This window comes from Amblyomma mixtum, chromosome 1, assembly GCF_055824585.1.
Source record: "Amblyomma mixtum isolate Tamu chromosome 1, ASM5582458v1, whole genome shotgun sequence".
Lineage (NCBI taxonomy): Eukaryota > Metazoa > Arthropoda > Arachnida > Ixodida > Ixodidae > Amblyomma > Amblyomma mixtum.
The window spans coordinates 5,594,219-5,611,959 of record NC_143012.1 but is presented as its reverse complement, the minus strand read 5'-3'; the positions used below and the strand labels follow the sequence as shown (position 1 = coordinate 5,611,959).

At 46.4% G+C, this 17,741-nt stretch overlaps 1 protein-coding gene across 5 annotated transcripts in view; it reads left to right on the top strand.

Annotated features, from left to right (window-relative positions):
- The first annotated feature begins 6,214 nt into the window (after positions 1-6,214).
- Positions 6,215-17,741, top strand: part of LOC149365325 (CAP-Gly domain-containing linker protein 4-like) — a 34,719-nt gene continuing 23,192 nt past the window's right edge. For 4 of the 5 annotated variants that reach the window (XM_089541922.1, XM_089541921.1, XM_089541924.1 and 1 more), the window contains exons 1-4: positions 6,215-6,383; positions 9,081-9,395; positions 11,121-11,376; positions 15,373-15,516. In XM_089541922.1, coding sequence (XP_089398048.1) covers positions 9,132-9,395; positions 11,121-11,376; positions 15,373-15,516 — 664 coding nt within the window. In that variant the 5' untranslated portion in view covers positions 6,215-6,383; positions 9,081-9,131. The remainder of the gene's footprint in view (positions 6,384-9,080; positions 9,396-11,120; positions 11,377-15,372; positions 15,517-17,741) is intronic. The other variant, XM_089541923.1, reaches the window with a different exon arrangement.

The following is a 17,741-nucleotide window of genomic DNA, read 5'->3' as shown; positions in this document are numbered from 1 at the left end:
GCTGAAATGCGGGGAGAGCCTCGAAAAGGGGGAACGGCGTACGCAGGCTGGTGGGCAGCTGTGCGTTTGTTTCCCTTGCCGCCGTGCTTGTTACGCAAATAGAACGGGATTGGGAACACCTTGTTCCTCGCATCTGCCAAAGGCTTTGAGAACAATAAAGGCAAAAGTGAATGCCAGCTGCTTGCGAGCACGAAAACGCAGCTCATGTCGCTGATCTGACACGCGTGTCCGCGCTCGCACGACATTCGTTCTTGTAGTGTTTATGTTTTCTTTGCCATTTTCTTACCTTAGCTGTCAGACTCGAAACCTTTATATATAGCTTTCTGGGAGACACGCCTCAGTGTAACCGAATGCTCATTCGTCATTGTCCTGAACCAGTACCGCTAAACCAAAAATTTGAGCGCCGTTTTCAAGTCGCGCGCGGCTATTTTAGTGCGATGAAAGCTGCAGAAAGAGCTAGGATGCTTGACAGCAGCAGGATTTTCATTACAGAAGTAAGTGACATCCTTTTCTCTCATGAGTTGGCGACGATATAGAGGGAGAGTATTTTGTGTCTTTTCAAAAGGCAGCCATCTCACGACCGTAAACAATTGATCGTTCACCGAGGCCACGCTATGCACGTTCTCGCGGTCTCGTAGACGAACTTAATAGCGTGAGGTCACGATCAGGGCTTCTCTGCTCAATGCCTACCGTCCAAGAATATTAAATTTAGTCTGGACGCGGCCGCGGCATCGGTCTGGCGGTTTCTGTTCATCTCGATCCTGTGCGGCGCTTCACTGCAGCAAGTAAGCATGCTCTTGTGTGGTCACCTTGCTCAGTAACATATGCGTAATTCTCAGGCTTGTAAAGCGTTACCCTGCCGCGCATGTCTAAATGAATTGACTATCGCACGTTTGAACGTATGATTGTTACAGTATATTGCGTTTGTTTTGCTGAAAGAACTCAACGTCGAGATATGAACCATCAGAGCACGCCCGGCCGCCTCTGTATACCGTTCTCATATTTCGAGTTCTTTTGGTATGTTGCATCTAAGTAGACGGGTGCAGTAGTCCCTGGGCAAGCCCCGGTCAGGACAAATTTTTCTTCGGCTGCTAAGTATGCATACACTTGTACAATAAAATTTCACCCTATGTACCCCTGTCCTCTAAATTCCCATAGTACATCCAGAAGGTAAGAGAAAAGTAGCGCAAAAAAAATATCAGCATCCGCCGTATGACCGTTTAAACAAACTCTGTTAAATAATACACGCTCTCAATCGAATGTAATTTCTGATCAAGGGTGTTTTGAAACTTTGTAAGGTGAACTGAAAGCCGCCGCATTATGTCGTGCATTGTTTCGCTTTCACTCAAAAGGTACGTTGCTGCGCTTCAAAGCCATATACAGGGGTTTCCCCAAGAATTGAAGTTATGGGGGTGTCTAAATTTTTAAGAGCAGGGTGTTGAGGATAGAGGAGAAGGCATTGCCATCTTTATTTAATTTTTTATTTCGTGCTTTCTTCCACCTAAAGCCAACTATGGACGATGTGCCTCTAACCAGCACAACGATGCCTCCCTTCACGTACACGCCCTTCTTCCGGCGCTATTAAAAAATATCCCGTCGTGTGTAAAAAAAAAGAACAAAATCGTTACGAATTAAGGGGACGCCTTCAGAAAAAAGAGGTGGTGTTAGGAAATCACTGGACATATGTGCTAAAAAATGACGGTGTAATGGGCAGAACTGCACACGTGAAATATATGAAAGACACATGTTTGTTGCAAAACAGCGGCTTTGGCGTAGCAGCCTTTGGGACACACAGTAAAAAAAAAAAAAAAAAGCACTACGAAGGGCATAACGCTGTGAATGCATCCTGTCCACGCATTTGCTGTCTGTAGCTTTTCGAAAGACACAGTGAGCCTATCAACGCCCTTAATTATATCGCACCCATGCATGCACCACAGGCGTGGTATATCACTTAAGCAACAGTGAAGAGACATTTTTAGGCTGTAATTCCGTGACGAGGGGAAGAAGACAGCCGAGCGAGTGTTTATATCGCCCTGTTCCTTTCATCCGGTGCGGGCTGGGAACCATTATTTTTATTTCTTTTTAACTTGCCCACACTACTCTATGTTCCTTTGCACCCCCCCCCCCCCCCCACCCCCCACCAAAAAAAAAAAGAAAAGAAAAATGAATAGGGGTAGAGCAGTTACACCGGTCGCCGTAACCTATAGAACCCTTTAAGTAAGGCATATTGCCAGGCTCGTTGGTTTAGCATCTTGAAACTTGGAAAAACCTCCTTGGCGCAAAATAATTTCACATATACAAAAGAGAGACGAGGAGACAATGTCTCTCTCTTGTCTCTCTTTTGTCTGTGTGAAATTATTTTGCGCCAAGGTGGTTTTTCCCTTTTTGTTAGCCTCCACGTTTCTGCCCCATAGGTGAGTACCGGTAAGATACAGCTATTATATATTTTTTCTTGCGGTATATTGGTAAACTGCCATTCATGATCTGAGGGAATCTGCGATATGCGCTCCACCCCATTCTTATTCTACTAGTTATTTCCCTCCCATTACGGCAACTACGCACTGCTTCAACAACGTTACTAGTAACATTGGCTTCTAGAGGCCCCCGTGCGCAATGGAAACTTTCGACTCCGCTTCCTCGACGATGATGATGATGAAAACTTTATTTTCCGCCAGATAAGGAAGCCCCTTACTTCCCGTCCCCGGCACGCAGGCCTTGGTGACGGGGTCCGGGACCTCCGCGATTAGAAGCAGGCGAAGAGGTCTTGATTCCTCGCGGATGGCTTGTTGCTGTGAAGCAGGGTCCTCGCTCGGCAGAAGGGCCTCCCAGGTTTCTCCACAATTTATGTTTTCGTTAGCCCCTGGGGAGCTAGCGCATTCCCAGGACGATAGGTGACGTCACTCACTCTCACAGCGCTCCTGATGGCATCCGCGAGAAGTGGAAAGCTTCTGTTCTTTCACGCTGTGCAAGGCCTCCGCCGCTGGTGCTCCCGGGATTTTCTAGGGACGAACGATGCGACGAAGCCGCGGCAGACTGTGGCGACGACGATGCCGGCTTTTCCGCCTCACTAGCTCCTTAACGTTCTCGCCTTAAAGGTAAAGATACCTACTGCTTTTCTTTCGTAAATCATGAAGCGCGGAATTACCGAGAAGGTACGGGGGGAAAGCTAAGGAAGCGGCATATTTGAGTGCTGAAGGGCAGGAAGGTTGAAAGGCCGCGCAGGTGGGTTAGGTCCGCGTAATAACTCTATGGGTTAAATAGTGTTCAAAAAAATACACCCGCCTGTCAAGAATACATTCCACATGGTGTAACTAGGTGCTCCTTTAGGAGAGTTTCTCTTGCCTCAGCGCTTTAATAAGCACACAGCTAGAAAGGGATTGGGAGCGCTGTGTTCTGCGCATCGATCTGCATGAGTTTATGCGTGATAAAAAGTAAATAGTTTTGTAGTCGACTTCACCAACACGGTGCAAAAGAAGGCATGACATGCGCCACATATAGCACAGCTCTCGGGGCGTGACGTACTGGCGCACCTGAACTGGCCCTTTAGGGGTACAGATATAGCTTCTTTATATAAATACAGGAAAAGCTGACGCTTTGATATATAGTTCATATGCACCACTGAGAGGCGCAGGAATGCCAGGAAGGTGAGTTTCTTATCTACTTAGCTATTCGACATGAAACAAATTCATCCATAACGATACGGCTTTTTCTTGAGGCTTCAAAGAAATGCTGTGAAAGCTTTCCTACCAGTCTAAAGCTTAGGACCCTGCCTTTTTTAATACTTGGTTATGTTTAGCTGAGACACTTTCATAAAGTTCGTCCACGGCTTCCAAAACTTTCTAAACTTAAGAAATGTCTAGTGGGTAAGGAGAATACCTATCGCTCATCCACTTTTCTTAACCGCGCAGTAAACATGTCATGGTAAGAAGATACAAAGGCGCCCCGATCATGAAACATGCCGGAAACGCGCCAAGATGGCTTGCGAACTAAACGGATGAGCTTATTATGCGATGACTGCAAGAAGAGGCGCACAAAATGCGCCAGTGGTCATATACAAATAAATGTTGTCTTTATAGCGCACGACGAGGTGAAGCAAAATGACATATATAGGTACCATACAGTAGCGCGAAAAGTTTGCATGGAGTAAAGAAAAACTCACAGGACAGTTTCGCGTGTATAACGTGATCGAATGTTCGGGCGTTCGCTGCAGTGCCAGCAAACAATTTTTGAGACTTCTCTTTTGACAGTTTTAATTTTTTTAATGTAGCGATGACGGCCTTGTGATCGCTAAGTGAGTTGCTGCATGCAGGATATCATGGATCATATCATATGTTTTAATTTTATTGCCCCACAATCTGAAAGTTTAGGATATATACTTGTCATACTGCCTCAGACGAAAGGTATCGATCGTGCCCGCTGAAGTCAAGCTCAGAACTGTTGAGTGGCTTAGTTCGTTTATTGCTAGGAGACTGCATATGTATTGCAGAAAAGGCCGCACTAACCCGTCACAGAAGAACGCCACTTCTGAGGGTACACGATGCTGGCCGCCCAACCCACAGAATATGTGGCAGCACATTCGAATGAAGTCTTTCGGAGCACGGCAGCCGTGGATCCGTTCTCTGCCTTCTGCCGTACATGCGTCGAGCGCGTCTCCTTGTTGGTTCCCTAAGGAGCACATGACATCGGCCCGATGGATGCAGAGCCCTAGCATACACCTTTCTCTCTTGTGGAGCACCTTCCCCAGCGGGCCATTCGCTGCTCCCGCAGATGCTTACAGGTGAGGCTCCCAGGAAACTCGCGGATGCAGCGTCGAGTTCCCTCCAGTAACGTAGAGTGGATATTCCGTCCTGCATATGGCGGTGCGTGCGACCGGTTCGCACGCACACAGCCCAAGTAGTGCCATGTTCTATGTCGACGAGCCATCAAAAAATTCAGGAGACACTTTGGCTTTCTAAAGTGCTGCAAGCCGAAGGCCTTTCCTTGCGCACTGGTTTGCATCGATTTTTTTGTGTATGCTTTTATTATTTTTCCCTTTTATTTTTATTTCTAAATTTTTAGCTTTAATTTTTTCTTTTCAATTTTTTTCTTATTTTTTCTTCAAGGAAGGGAATGAACGATGACACCGTGTTCACTACACGCGCGTTTGTTCATCCCAATCCATCAAGCTGGCACGGCGGAGTGGTTAGCGTGCTCGTCTCGCACTCCGGATACCCTGGTTCTATTCCCCAACTCGACCAATCTCCTACTCGGTTTTATTTATATATTTATTTTACTTGGAGCATCACTACACCATCCCTTCGATTGTTTGCATGGTTACTAGCCGAAGTACAATTGGCCCCGTTTGAAATTCGCGCATAATGACGTCACGACCATTTCGACCAATTGAAAAGCGTGACATTTCTGTCGAAAACTGCTTAAGTTACAACGAAAAAGTGGCGGGACAACATTGACCAGCGTATGACATTGGCTACCCAGTTGGCATAATAGCTCTATGGGCTACCCATTACAACAGGTGGCACAATATTGGGCACCGCAGCCCAGTGTGCATACATTGTTCGAAAGCCATCCCAACTGCAGGGCAATATTGACAAACTAATACCGAGATATGTCGGATGTTCACAGGCCAGAAAATCTGGCACGACAACATTGACCATTGTATGCCATGATGTATGCCACTCTGGCAAGCCATTGCTACTGCCCACATATTTGGTGGAAAATTGGTTCTGGCTGGCCATCGTTGAACGTTGTTCACCAGGGAAGCCAGCTCAACTGCTAGGGCAATATTGACCATCTAATACCAAGATATGCCTGATGTCAGCAGACGTTTGTTCCTTCACATACCAACGCCAAAACATAGGGACTGTCCCGGAGAGCGAAAAGCGGTGGAGGGCGCGGCTTCCTGAGCCGTTGCCGCCCTGGCCCCGTGGCCTCTACGATTGAGCAGAGTGCCGGAGCCGATCTCGGAGACCTCACACGAGTACTTGCTGGCCGCTTGGCGTCGCGACCCTCCTGAGTTTTTCCTCCATGAGCTAAATTAATTCGGCTAATAACAATAGTGATTATAATAATTATGTAGCTATCTTTGCTATTTATTATTTGCTATTTAATCTTTTATTAAGACTAAATAAAAAAAAAAAAATAAAAAGAATAAAAAGTTTAGGGAATTAGGTTCCGCCATCTGTCGTCGAATGTTCCAAGTACTCGACGAGCGCTCGGCTGTCGGCCTGTTTTCGTTTTGCTTGGCCGCTCCGCGCACGGTGTTAGCGACCTCGCCATGTAATGCGTGGCTGCTGTTGACCAACTTGGCAAAACGCGGGTCACCGGCGCACCGACTTCATTGGCGCAAGAACTGCTCCCGATTTCCGCACACCGGAAGGCCTTAGGCAAGTAGCAGCACATGTGCTAAAAACCGCACTTTCGTGCTGGCGCAAATCGGGAATTTCGTGCCGCTATAGCGTTACACTGTTTTCGAAACTGCCTGTTCTTTCGGTGTGTTTGTTGCCCTCCTCGGAATCTACAGGAAGCATTGCTTTCATGATGTTGCGCTTGGTACCCCCCGCTGCCTTGCTTGCGGCCGCCTCAATCCATGCTGCCGGTAGCGCTTCGGGAGCGGCAGTGTGCGGTGTGTTTGCTGTTTCGATCGTAGTTTATGGATGTTTTGCGCTCGCGAGTTTCTCTGTAGAATCGCATTTGTGGCCTAAAGCCATTATTAGAGCGCCCTGAACGGCACTACAACGCAGAATGATGACAAGGAGAAAGTTCTGCGCGTGCCGTTTAGTCTCTAGCAAATTCTGCTGAACGACAAGAAGTGTTTTCTTGTTATGCTTTCCACGTACCGTTTGTTCTGTCACTAAGAGGATGACGCTGACTGATCTGAAACTCGATTGCAGGTAGGGAGTTCTTTTAACGCGATAGCGTTAAAGGCCCCGTCACGCAGAAAATCCGGCGTCGGCGTTGCCGGCGTTATGATCGATAAACAGGGTGGCGTAGGGTGGCCCAGGCAGCCACCCACGGAGAAGCAACCTAGGTGGGCAACGTAGGTCACGTGACCTTGTGGGCCATCACAACCTACTCACCGGATTGTGAACAAACCACCCAGCTGGCAGGTGGGAGTTATATTAATGGTTAATCGCGAGAGGTTGCTCGGGAAGAGCAACTTGGATCGCACAAGACCCACCGATGGCGGCACCTACCATCGCAGGGCAGTGGCGCATTCTCCATTGCGAAAGGAGTGGTATATGAGGACTCAGTGACATATGAATGTAAAGTTCCCAGGCGAAAATCGTAACTGGTCAAAGTGGTTTAAGGAACAATTGTTGTTGTTTCCAGTTGTTTCCAGTTGGCTCCCAGCTGAATTCCAGTTTCATCCAACTGGTATCCAACTGGAATCAACTGGGAAATTGTTCCTTAAACCAGTTAGACCAGTTGCGATTTTCACCTGGGTTAAAAATGATAAATTCCGCATATATGGACATGAACTCGTTAATGCTATTGCATCGTATCCTCAAGGCAGAGCTTAAGTGTCCCCTCCAATTTTTATGGACTGCTTCACATGTGTTGGTACGCTTAAGTGTGCCAGGAGGTTTTAAGTAAATGCACTTATCGGGTTGAGGAGTGTAGAACTGGCGTTCACTAGCTTCTCCTTTTATTGCGTGTGCCACATGTGCTTTTTGGAAACAGCTAGGTAGCACATAATTTGGGTGCTTTTTGTTAGTGTCTGCAGACTTTTATTTTTGAACCCAAGCAACCTTTGCTGCCACCTTGAATAATCTGTTTGTTCAGTTATTGATACATGCTTACCGTGACATATTAAGCTACTGTTTTTAATGACAGAAGCAGTTCATGATGTGTTCGAACAAATCTGTTAATGGTTGCGGTGGTATTCCTGGTCACATCTTGCCTTCTTAATACGGTCTGCTTCCAAGCTTTTTATTGCAAGGAATTAGTAGATACGACATGGAAAGTTGAACTGGTGCTTCTTGCTTCTGGTGTTGGTACCATAGAGTTTGGTACAGGGGGTGCTAGAAGACATTCTGGGGCTGCAGTCATACAGCCACTATGGAATGATAGGAAAGACATGAATCTTAGTAGAGTAAGCTTTGAACATATGGCTTCCTATGTTTTAACGCGATACTGTTGAAGGCCCCGTTGTCCAGAAAATCCATTGTCGGCGTGGTATAACAGATGCCTCACTAGTGGGACCCACTTCACTGGAAATTAACAACAAAATTATACTCAGTCTGAATACTTGCCGCAAACTTTACATGATGAGAATGGCAAGCCCACAATATGTGCATGTTACAGATGTTCTTTAGTGCCAGCAGAAATTGAACTTGCATTGTAGAAATTCTATTTTGCATATATACTTCAGGCATTCAAGCATTGTTATGTCTGTGGCATTAAACGCTTAGTAAGAATTTGAGTGTCCTGAATAATGTTCCTGCCCTGCATCTTTGGTGTGACACTTGGGAGTATTTTCAGGACAGTAAGTTTCACTTTCGATTGCTGCTTTGGATCTAACTTCAGAAGGTCAAATGAACATGCCTATCTACGTAGTCTCCTGAACGTTTTATTTCTTCTTAGATCAGGTACTCTGGAGGCTTACTATGAAGCGCAGAAGTACAGTATGGCGTCATTATTTGTGTCAGCAGGAAAAATGATAGTTCTACTTTGTTCTTTGCCTTGTAAAGTTCCACCCGTATTATTATTCAACACTTCTGCCTACAGGTGAACCATGGTACTTCATAGCCTCTTTGGCCTTAAACCTTGTGCTCATAATACATACTTCTACATTAATTTCATACTCATTTCGCATTTAAAATCATTGAACCTAAACGCAAACTGGCTATTGGACAGTTAGTGGTCAAAAATGAACTCTATTTGTATGTGTTGTACAGCTGACAAAGTCTGTCATGTCATGACAGTGTATATGCACTTCAGATCTGCTAGGGACTTCTCCAACATTCTATGGAGCATTGCTTTCTACTCACATGTCAACCCTCACAAATTTATTTGTCATGTTCATCCAATACTGCATGGGTTTTTACTAGGGCAGTTCCTCTGTGAATTTTTATGTGCAGGTTTTAACTTCACCCAGCGTCCATCCGCCATCTTGAAGTAGCGCTGCCTTGATGGGTGTCAGTGAGGTCGAAGATGGCAGAGATGTGGCCAGGAGAGGGAGCCATGTGGCGAGGCAGCACGCCATCGTGTACCAGCCTACGGATGCTCCAGCCTGTCCGCAGTGCCGCATGCTGGACGTGCCCTTCTTTGACACCGACTGCCCCAGCTGCCTCAACATCCTGCACAGCGACGACACCACGGTGCCCGAGATCTTTGCCATACTGCGGCAGTGGGTGCCTCGCACTCAGAAGGACATCAAGACGCTCGCTTCAGAGGTATGCTGGTCTGTTTGCATTCTAGCCACGCTTGGGGTGGGAACGTTGGTGCAATCCCTTCAGGAGCGATAGTTGCATAAGGGACTTCCTTTGGAGGTACGATGTGTTAAGCATTTTCATTGTCATAAAACTATCACGCTTATTGTAGTATTGTGAGTTTCAGTTCCTCTTCCCAGTTCTGGATTGTCTTGTCTTGTATGGGCACTGGAGGTCGGTTTGGGGTCACGTCACGCGACCCGAGCCTATAAAAGGTGATGTCACGGTGAATAAACGTTCTTGATCAGAGTTCCACCACATCAGCTGCGTCTGGCTGTCTTACTCAGGGCAACCCTATCCCCAACATTACATTTACCTGCTGAGCAATGATGGAAGCCAACAGCTCCCTTCATATGTATTTCATAACGAGCCCCTCATTGCCTTACCCTTGTCTGCTTTATGCTGGGCAATGAGTCTGTTATCCAAGCGGGCCTGTACCACAAAGGCCGCAGAGGCTGTTGGGTTCAGTGGGGTCACAGGGTCCTGCAGGACCATTGGACCACAGGGTCCCAAGGGGCCCACAGAGACAGGTGGTTTGCAGGGTCCCTTGGGTCAACAGAGTCCGAGGGACCCTTTGGTCTACAGGGGCCGAGGGGCTGCAAGGGTGACCTCGGCCCTACGGGCCCATACAGGCAGTCTTGAAAATGTGCCATTCATGGCCACTTGCTATGGGTTGACTTGGGAGTAAGTGCTGTCATGGATGGAGGGTGTGGTATAGATACCGGTGCCATTTTTCACTCTAGTATATGACAAAATGTGTACAGTTGTTCAAGCATTTCATAGGTGTGGAGGAGAGAACTTTGCAGAACTTAAAGGGAAGTGAATGTTGTCTTAAATCTTGAAACTTTTGAGTTCTCAGAGTTGTCAAATTTGTGCTAAAGGAGGTCCTGCAGTGCACTCGTCAAACTGATGGTTTAGACGCTGAGCCTTGGAGGAGCATAGCTCTGTTATATAAGAAATAGACACTAAATCGAATGTAGGGTGGCTGTTTCTTAGTGTAGCGCCAAATAGTGCTAAGCTGCTTAAGCAAACAGTTGGTGTTAAACATGACAAACTTTGTGCAAAACACATCAACAGGAGAGAAGATGCACACACGTGCACCCACTAACAAACAAAAGTCATTTACTTCTTCAGTAGGCCGACATTCTGTTGTTAAGACTGCACGTGTGTGCCTTCTGGTTTTGTTCATGGTCTGCTACCTTTCGTAGTACGCACTGACTTATTTACAAGAAGTGCAGAAAACGGCAACATAGCATTTGTCACGAAGTGTTGTAGTCTGTAGGGTCTTCTCAACAACAAAAAAAATGGAAATGCCCAGGCACATTGGGGTTTTCTTGGGGACATAAATTAGTGTGGGCAGTTAAAAAAGAAACAAAAATTATATTGCCCTGCCCGCACCTCCTAGGGCAAAACAGGCTAACATATGTTAATAGGCAAGAAAGAGGAAGAAAAATAAAATTGCCCAGCCCGCCGGGCTAACAGTGGGATATGGCAGATATCTCAGAACAGTGCTAAGCTATGTCTGCTACACTCCTGTTATGTTTTTGTTGTCTTTATTTAGTATTTCACGCCATTCTTTCCAGCAGTTTTGAGTGTCAGAAGGCAGCGTCCCAGCAATTGCAAAACATGGATAAGCTGGCAAGTCCTGCTCTGCCGAGGCTAATGACTAGTTTTGTTTGTTAAATGCAGATTTTGAAAAGAGGTGCTCATGTGAATGACCGTGATGGCCTGACGGACATGACGCTCCTGCACTACGCCTGCAAGTCAGGGGCCACTGGTGTTGGAGACTTGACGAGCTCCACACAGACTGTGGGCATGCTGCTGGACTATGGCGCAGATGCGAGCTTACGCTGTCGCTGGACTGACATGACTCCTCTCCATTATGCGGCTTACTTTGATGTTCCACCGGTCATCGAATTGCTGCTAAAGGCTACTAAGAAGGCAGGTGAGGAAAAAAATGAGTCATTGACTTTTGAAAGCTGAACTAGAGAGGGGGATTTAGGGAGGTAAGAGCATGATAGAGACATGTTTGGCTCTTTCGCAGAATGCCTCGTGTAACCCTTTCAGGCTCATAAACACACTAACTGGGAAGCTCCAACTTCTTTGTGCAATTATTGCTTTTTGAAGTTATCTGGCATTATATCTAGCATCGATATCTCAGAAAGTTAGTGAAAATTAACCTGAAAAAATATCAGTGGGTTGGGCTTTTATTAATGAAACTGTCATCACACAACAGATCAAAGATACATTAACATTAGTTTGTAGGAAACTTAGACTGCGGTATGAAAAAGTGGAAAGCAGTTTTGTTCACATGATCAAACACAAGTAAACGTCAGTTGGTTAAATGCTTAAGGGGAAACCCCCAAGCTGGAGTAGATTAATTAGTAATGAGTAATTACTCCCTTATTACAAGTAAACGTCACTTCTTGCAGTGTGAAAGAGATTTTGAACGGCATCAAGGAAGTCTTCAAGTGTGCGCCTATTTATTGAAGCGATAAGGAGCCCCCTTTTCGTTTGTTTTCCTGAACTAGCAAGACAAGTTTATTTCCTAAACCCTCGGAAATGTGTGGGCTTTGGTGGAACACTTACAATTTTGCCTTGAAGTTCAAAAAATATTTTTTTTTTCGCTCTCACATGCTTGTGTGGCAAGGGCCAGAAATAGATGAAAAGCTTTTGCTCTAAAAAAGGACTATATGTAGTTAAACTAACTGGCTTAGTCCCTGTTCCTGCCTGGCATTGTTGGCCTGGGCATCCCTCCTGGGAGGGTTACCATAGAACACTAAGACGGTACAAAGACAAACACATAGACAGCACAATCACACACATCGAGCAACCTTTTCAGGCTGCTGTTAGAAACTGAGTGGGTACTCCGAAGAGCACTGCAGGAACTAACCTGTATGGGAAGATGCATGCGTCAGTGCTAAACTGTCCTGGAAACGGCTGTCACTCTAAATAAGTTAATCTTTAGAAAAGCGAATTGACAGGCTAGTTGATTCGTTTGCATGGTTAGGGAACAGCGCAGGGATGCGACACAAGGAACATTCAAAGACAGTGTTGATAGTTAGCGCCTGTGTGTGTGTCTTTGATTGTTCTTTGTGTCTCATCCTTGTGCTGTTCCCTAACCATGCAAGTTCATCTTGCCAGGATACTTTATATACAGTGTTCGGAAATTTTACTGCCGCAGCTTTGAAAAATTCTCCTCGCTCTATCAGAGGTTCGTTTGTGGTGAGACTGTGCATTAAGCTTGCATATTAAGGTAACTTTGTCTTGTGCTAAGTTGGACAATGATATTTACTTGGTTTGGTGATCTCGTTTGATGATGCGAAACAAGAATTGTCTGCTATGAGATCGAGGGAGCGAGAGCCACCAACACTGAGTTTCCGCTGAAGGGAAGTGGTGACGTCATCTGTCGGCGCTAGAGGAAAGCACCACAACTTAAAGCCTACTACTTTGACACTTTTGGACGGAAACTAAAAGAAAACAACACTAGACAAGGCATCCAGCACAGTTTGTAATGCGAAAGCGTTTGTCTCATGAGTGGCACGTACAGGACCTGTCACCAGAGCGTGTCTGGTGAGCCTGTCGGCAGAGCCTGTCGGCAGAGCCCGTCGGCAGAGCCTGTCGGCAGAGCCTGTCGGAAGAGCGTGTTGGAAGAGCCTGTCGGCAGAGCGTGTTGGAAGAGCCTGTCGGAAGAGTGTGTTGGCAGACCATGTCATCAGAGCCTGTCCGCAGAGCCTGTCGGAAGAGTGTGTAAACAGAGCGTGTTGGCAGAGCGCGTTCGCATGAAAATGACCATCCAAAAAAAGAAATTCGCTGGCATTGTGGTTCAAACCCAGGTCTTCTGTGGGCCAGGCAGGCACGCAACGCATACGCCATAAAGGGTCATTCATTGGTTCAGATGTGTTAGACTGGCACAAAGGGAACGCGTTATGTTGTGTGCGACAGTAAAGTGTGTTGAGGATGTGTACTGACGAAGTGAACACGTTATGTTGTGTGCGGCAGTAAAGTGTGTTGAGGATGTGTACTGAGGTTAGACAACGATGGCTTACAAAAAAGAAAGTTGCTGACGTTCAAATGCAAATGCGTTTGCATTTCTCCAGTGCAGCAGACTGCAGTGTTCCCCAATTTTTTTTTGTTTTGCTTATCTAATAAAGATGCACTGAAAACAAAAATTTATGGCATTTTTTTGTGGTTTAGATCAAGCATATTACTATTTTCTGAAATAAAAAGTGACCATTTTGGTCCGGTTTTCGAAAAAAAAAAAAGTCTGTTAGACTGCCAGGTGATCGAAAGTAATAGTTTAGAACCTTTCATTTTGGCCTACCTCATGCCCTCTCCCGTGACTCTGGTGCATAAAAATACATTATTAAATGTTTTATGCATAAAAAAAGAGGCTGGCAGAGAACAATATGGAAAATAAGACAGTCACTTTTTCCTCTCCTAGTGGTTTCCATGGTATTCACGAGAAAAATGTTAGGAGTTTGCCTTGACGCGTACTTGTGGCTGTCCTGTCAGGCTTATTATAAGGTTTTAAGGTACAGGCGCCCAAATCTTTAACTGGCGTGCGCGAGCGGCGACTTTTCTGTGCGTCAGCGCCATATGACGGAGTGAAGTTGGAAACAGGATGAGGCTAAGCGCATGCTCACAAAGCACGCTCAGCTGGGGCCGTCGTCTGCTAAGCTGTTCCTTCTTAAGGACGTCACCCCTTATTATCGCGTTTCGACGAGCAGACAGCGTGAGTAGACCAATGGTTTTGCTCGCATTTTACGCTGCGAAGAACAGCGTTGTAGCAACCAAGCGACGAAATAAAACTGAAAGATATGCCGAACACGCCCAATCATGCGATAAGCCGGAGAACACGGGTCGTTCATGTGTTACTTGCTGACGCGAAAGCTTTTTATCATCTGAACGAAGGGCGCTTATCAACACTCAGCGTGCTTTATGCTTCAGCGTGGCGACGAAACTAAAAGGCCCCTGTGAAACTGAAGTGAAGCTGCTCTGCAGCCGTGCTCGCAGCAGTTCGGAATAGTTATCAAGTTGCCACTCCGTGTATGTCAAGCCACAAGACTCCGAATTATAGGGATGTCATTGGGCGGCTCATCGCAGAAGGAGATGCTAAAGCGACTGGAGTGGCTGGGACTTCAGTGGGCAGAATCATACGTGCCTACTGGGACGAAAGCCGGATCGAAGATGCTCCTCGCTACCTCATCAGGAAAACAAAAGAAGAAGATTTGCAGATTGTTGCCTGAGCTAGTGATAGCCCTTTCATAACGATAATGACCCATGTTCTCCATTCATAATGATAACGACCCATGTTCTCCGGCTTATCGCATGATTGGGCGTGTTCGGCATATCTTTCTGTTTTATTTCGTCGCTTGGTTGCTACAACGCTGTTCTTCGCAGCGTAAAATGCGAGCAAAACCGTTGGCCTACTCACGCTGTCTGCTCGTCGAAACGCGATAATAAGGGGTGACGTCCTTAAGAAGGAACAGCTTAGCAGACGACGGCCCCAGCTGAGCGTGCTTTGTGAGCATGCGCTTAGCCTCATCCTATTTCCAACTTCGCTCCGTCATACGGCGCTGACGAACAGAAAAGTCGCCGCTCGCGCACGCCAGCTAAAGATTTGGGCGCCTGTACAGTTGTGAGTAAAAAAGATTAGCACAATGATGTTAATGGAGTGGCAAAAATTGCAATGCACGGCTGGCGCAGCGTCATGCTTTGCGAACATAGTTGGCGCATTTGTTATTGGCGTCTCCATAACCGCAGCGCTGAATGTTGCTATCTCTTAGTATGGTGGCACGTCACTAGTGCCAATCTTTTTTACTCACAACTGTACACATGGGTGTAATATGACAAGGGGTGCCACATGGCAGTGAAGGCAAGCCAGGGAAGGGAATTTTCGCCCACCTTACTCTGGGGTTGCTTCTTTCATGCTTGCCAGACATTGATAGCCCCTGCCAGGTGTTTGATGGTGGAACACCGCTTCACATAGCGGCTGCCACGCTGTGCCTCGGGGCGGCCCAGACCCTTGCAGACTGTGGTGCCAGCTTGACCAGCCTGGATAACTTGGGAAGGATTCCATTTGGTGAGTGTGATTGAGAAAATAGCCTGCCTTTTGCGGTAATAGTTGTATGAGACACTACCCGCGATACATTAGTGATGCGGGTGAGGTCTTCTCCGATCAACCTCAACCTATAGTAGGTATGAGACACTTTATCTGCGTTACCCGGATGAAGTCCCAAATGAAGTCCCAAATGAGGTCCCAAATGAGGTCCCAAATGAGGTCCCAAATGAGGTCCCAAGTGAGGTCCCAAATGAAGTCCCAAATGAAGTCCCAAGTGAGGTCCCAAATGAAGTCCCAGATGAAGTCCCAGATAAGGTCTCAGACGGAGTCGCAGATGATTTCCAGTTTAAGCCCCAGGTAAAGTCCTGGGTAAATTTCTGGTTAAACTCCCTGTATAAGTTGTGTATAAGCCAAAAGCTTCTCCATTTGCCAGCATCCCAAAGAAATGATGGTGAACAATGATGGTTCAGGTGGGCTTGAATTGGGAAGCCAGCAGTGGGAGGCAAAGGAGATAGTCGATAAAACAGCGCCCTCGCGTGTGTCCTGGCTGACTAGTGGCAAACCGAGCAGCAAACAGTTCAGTAGTTTCGGATTCGGGTACACGCGCAACTGTCCGTCCAGGTAATCGACTGCCAGTGCGAGCGAGCCAGGTAAACGGTGCACAGTTCGTGCCCTCACCTTTCGCACCTTTCACAAGTGCACATAGCAACACGCCGATGCCTATCTTCCCAAGACTGCCTTGAGTGCACCTGCGTATATGCTGGTGGTCTGGCGCAGCAGAGCGCAAAATATGTGAGTAGTTTTTTTGTTTAGAAATTCGGGTAAAAAGTTGGGGGTGTGCAAATTGTGGAAGTGAATACTGTGTGTGGATGTGCATGGTAGGCAGTGGGTGCTTTCAAGAATGCGCCATCTTGGGTTACATTGTCTCGGCGTTGTCTTGGGTCATGTCTTGGCACGCACCTGCAACAAGGAAAACGTGGCTAGCTAATGTTACAAGAGCCTCCATGTCAGCGAATGCTCTGCTCAACATGTTCATTTCGTCAATGGCCCAAGACGCTGGGCTGCATAAGCAGTGCTATGAGGACTATTACAGAATTTGAATATGTCCATATGTGACCAGTCTCTACTCATCAATCATGATGGTGGCTCGATGGTGACAGCTGCCGCACCAGTAGCTTGGCTTGCTGCTGACGGAGACAACTCCTCAACTCTCGGACTATCCTGCCAGGCGTGCAGCCTCAGCCTCAAAATCATTGCGTGCTTTGTTGGATTGAGGTAGTGGAAATGCAAGCTGCAGTTCATTGTCAGGATCAGGAATGGAATCCGGGATCCATCATAACGCTGGTGCAAATGTAAATGAACCAATGGCGGCTGATGGATGCCTTAAACATCCAGCTGGTGCTAGGTTTCATTTCGGCTGCTGCCAGGGCATACCGCTCGCGTTCAGCGATCAGAGTTCAAGTTTATGTCGCTTTTCGGCTGTTTTGTCATCAAAGAGTTCCAAGTTTGAATCAGAGTGGCGGGAAAAGCTTTTTCAATTTCGAATCCAAATCTCCTAGCAATGATTTAATCTTTTGCTGCTGTACAAGCAAAAACAAAGCCATGAAATGCTGAACTGTCGGATTTGATAGAGTTGTCCCAAATGTCCCTTCAAGTTTCTTTATGTCAGTTCACACACCTGTATCTCTTCCTAGCTGTGTTTGAAGATGGTGATGAAATTAACACTTTTTTGCTGATACATCACGTTCTGAAATCTTTTGACTGCAGTTGTACTGTCGCATCGTAATGATTTCACAGTGTTAGAAAAAGTGCAGTGAGGTGCTTTGTTTTGATTGATTGAGAGAAATGCGAGCATTTGTGTTGCCGGATTATAGCCAGTATGTAAGGAATAAGGCCGGGAGTAACGCTGGACTGAGCGAGTGATGTAGTCATGGCTCAGTTATCACTGGTGGGTTGCAACCATGGGGGTTGGTTGGTTTGGTTTATGGGGTTTAACGTCCCAAAGCGACTAAGGCTATGAGAGACGCCGTAGTGGGATCCTGCAAGTGCAATGGGTTTTTTTTTTCTTTGCATTGAAACTTCTTTGTATAGCTTTACCCAAAAATTACAGCCATGACATACATTTGCACATACTATTAGTTTCAGTTGCATTAATACACATGGTGCTACTGCAGCCTGTGTAATTTGTCGTCATCAGAGGCATTGCTCAGCAAGCTTTCAATGTACAAATTTAGTGTAACCAAAGT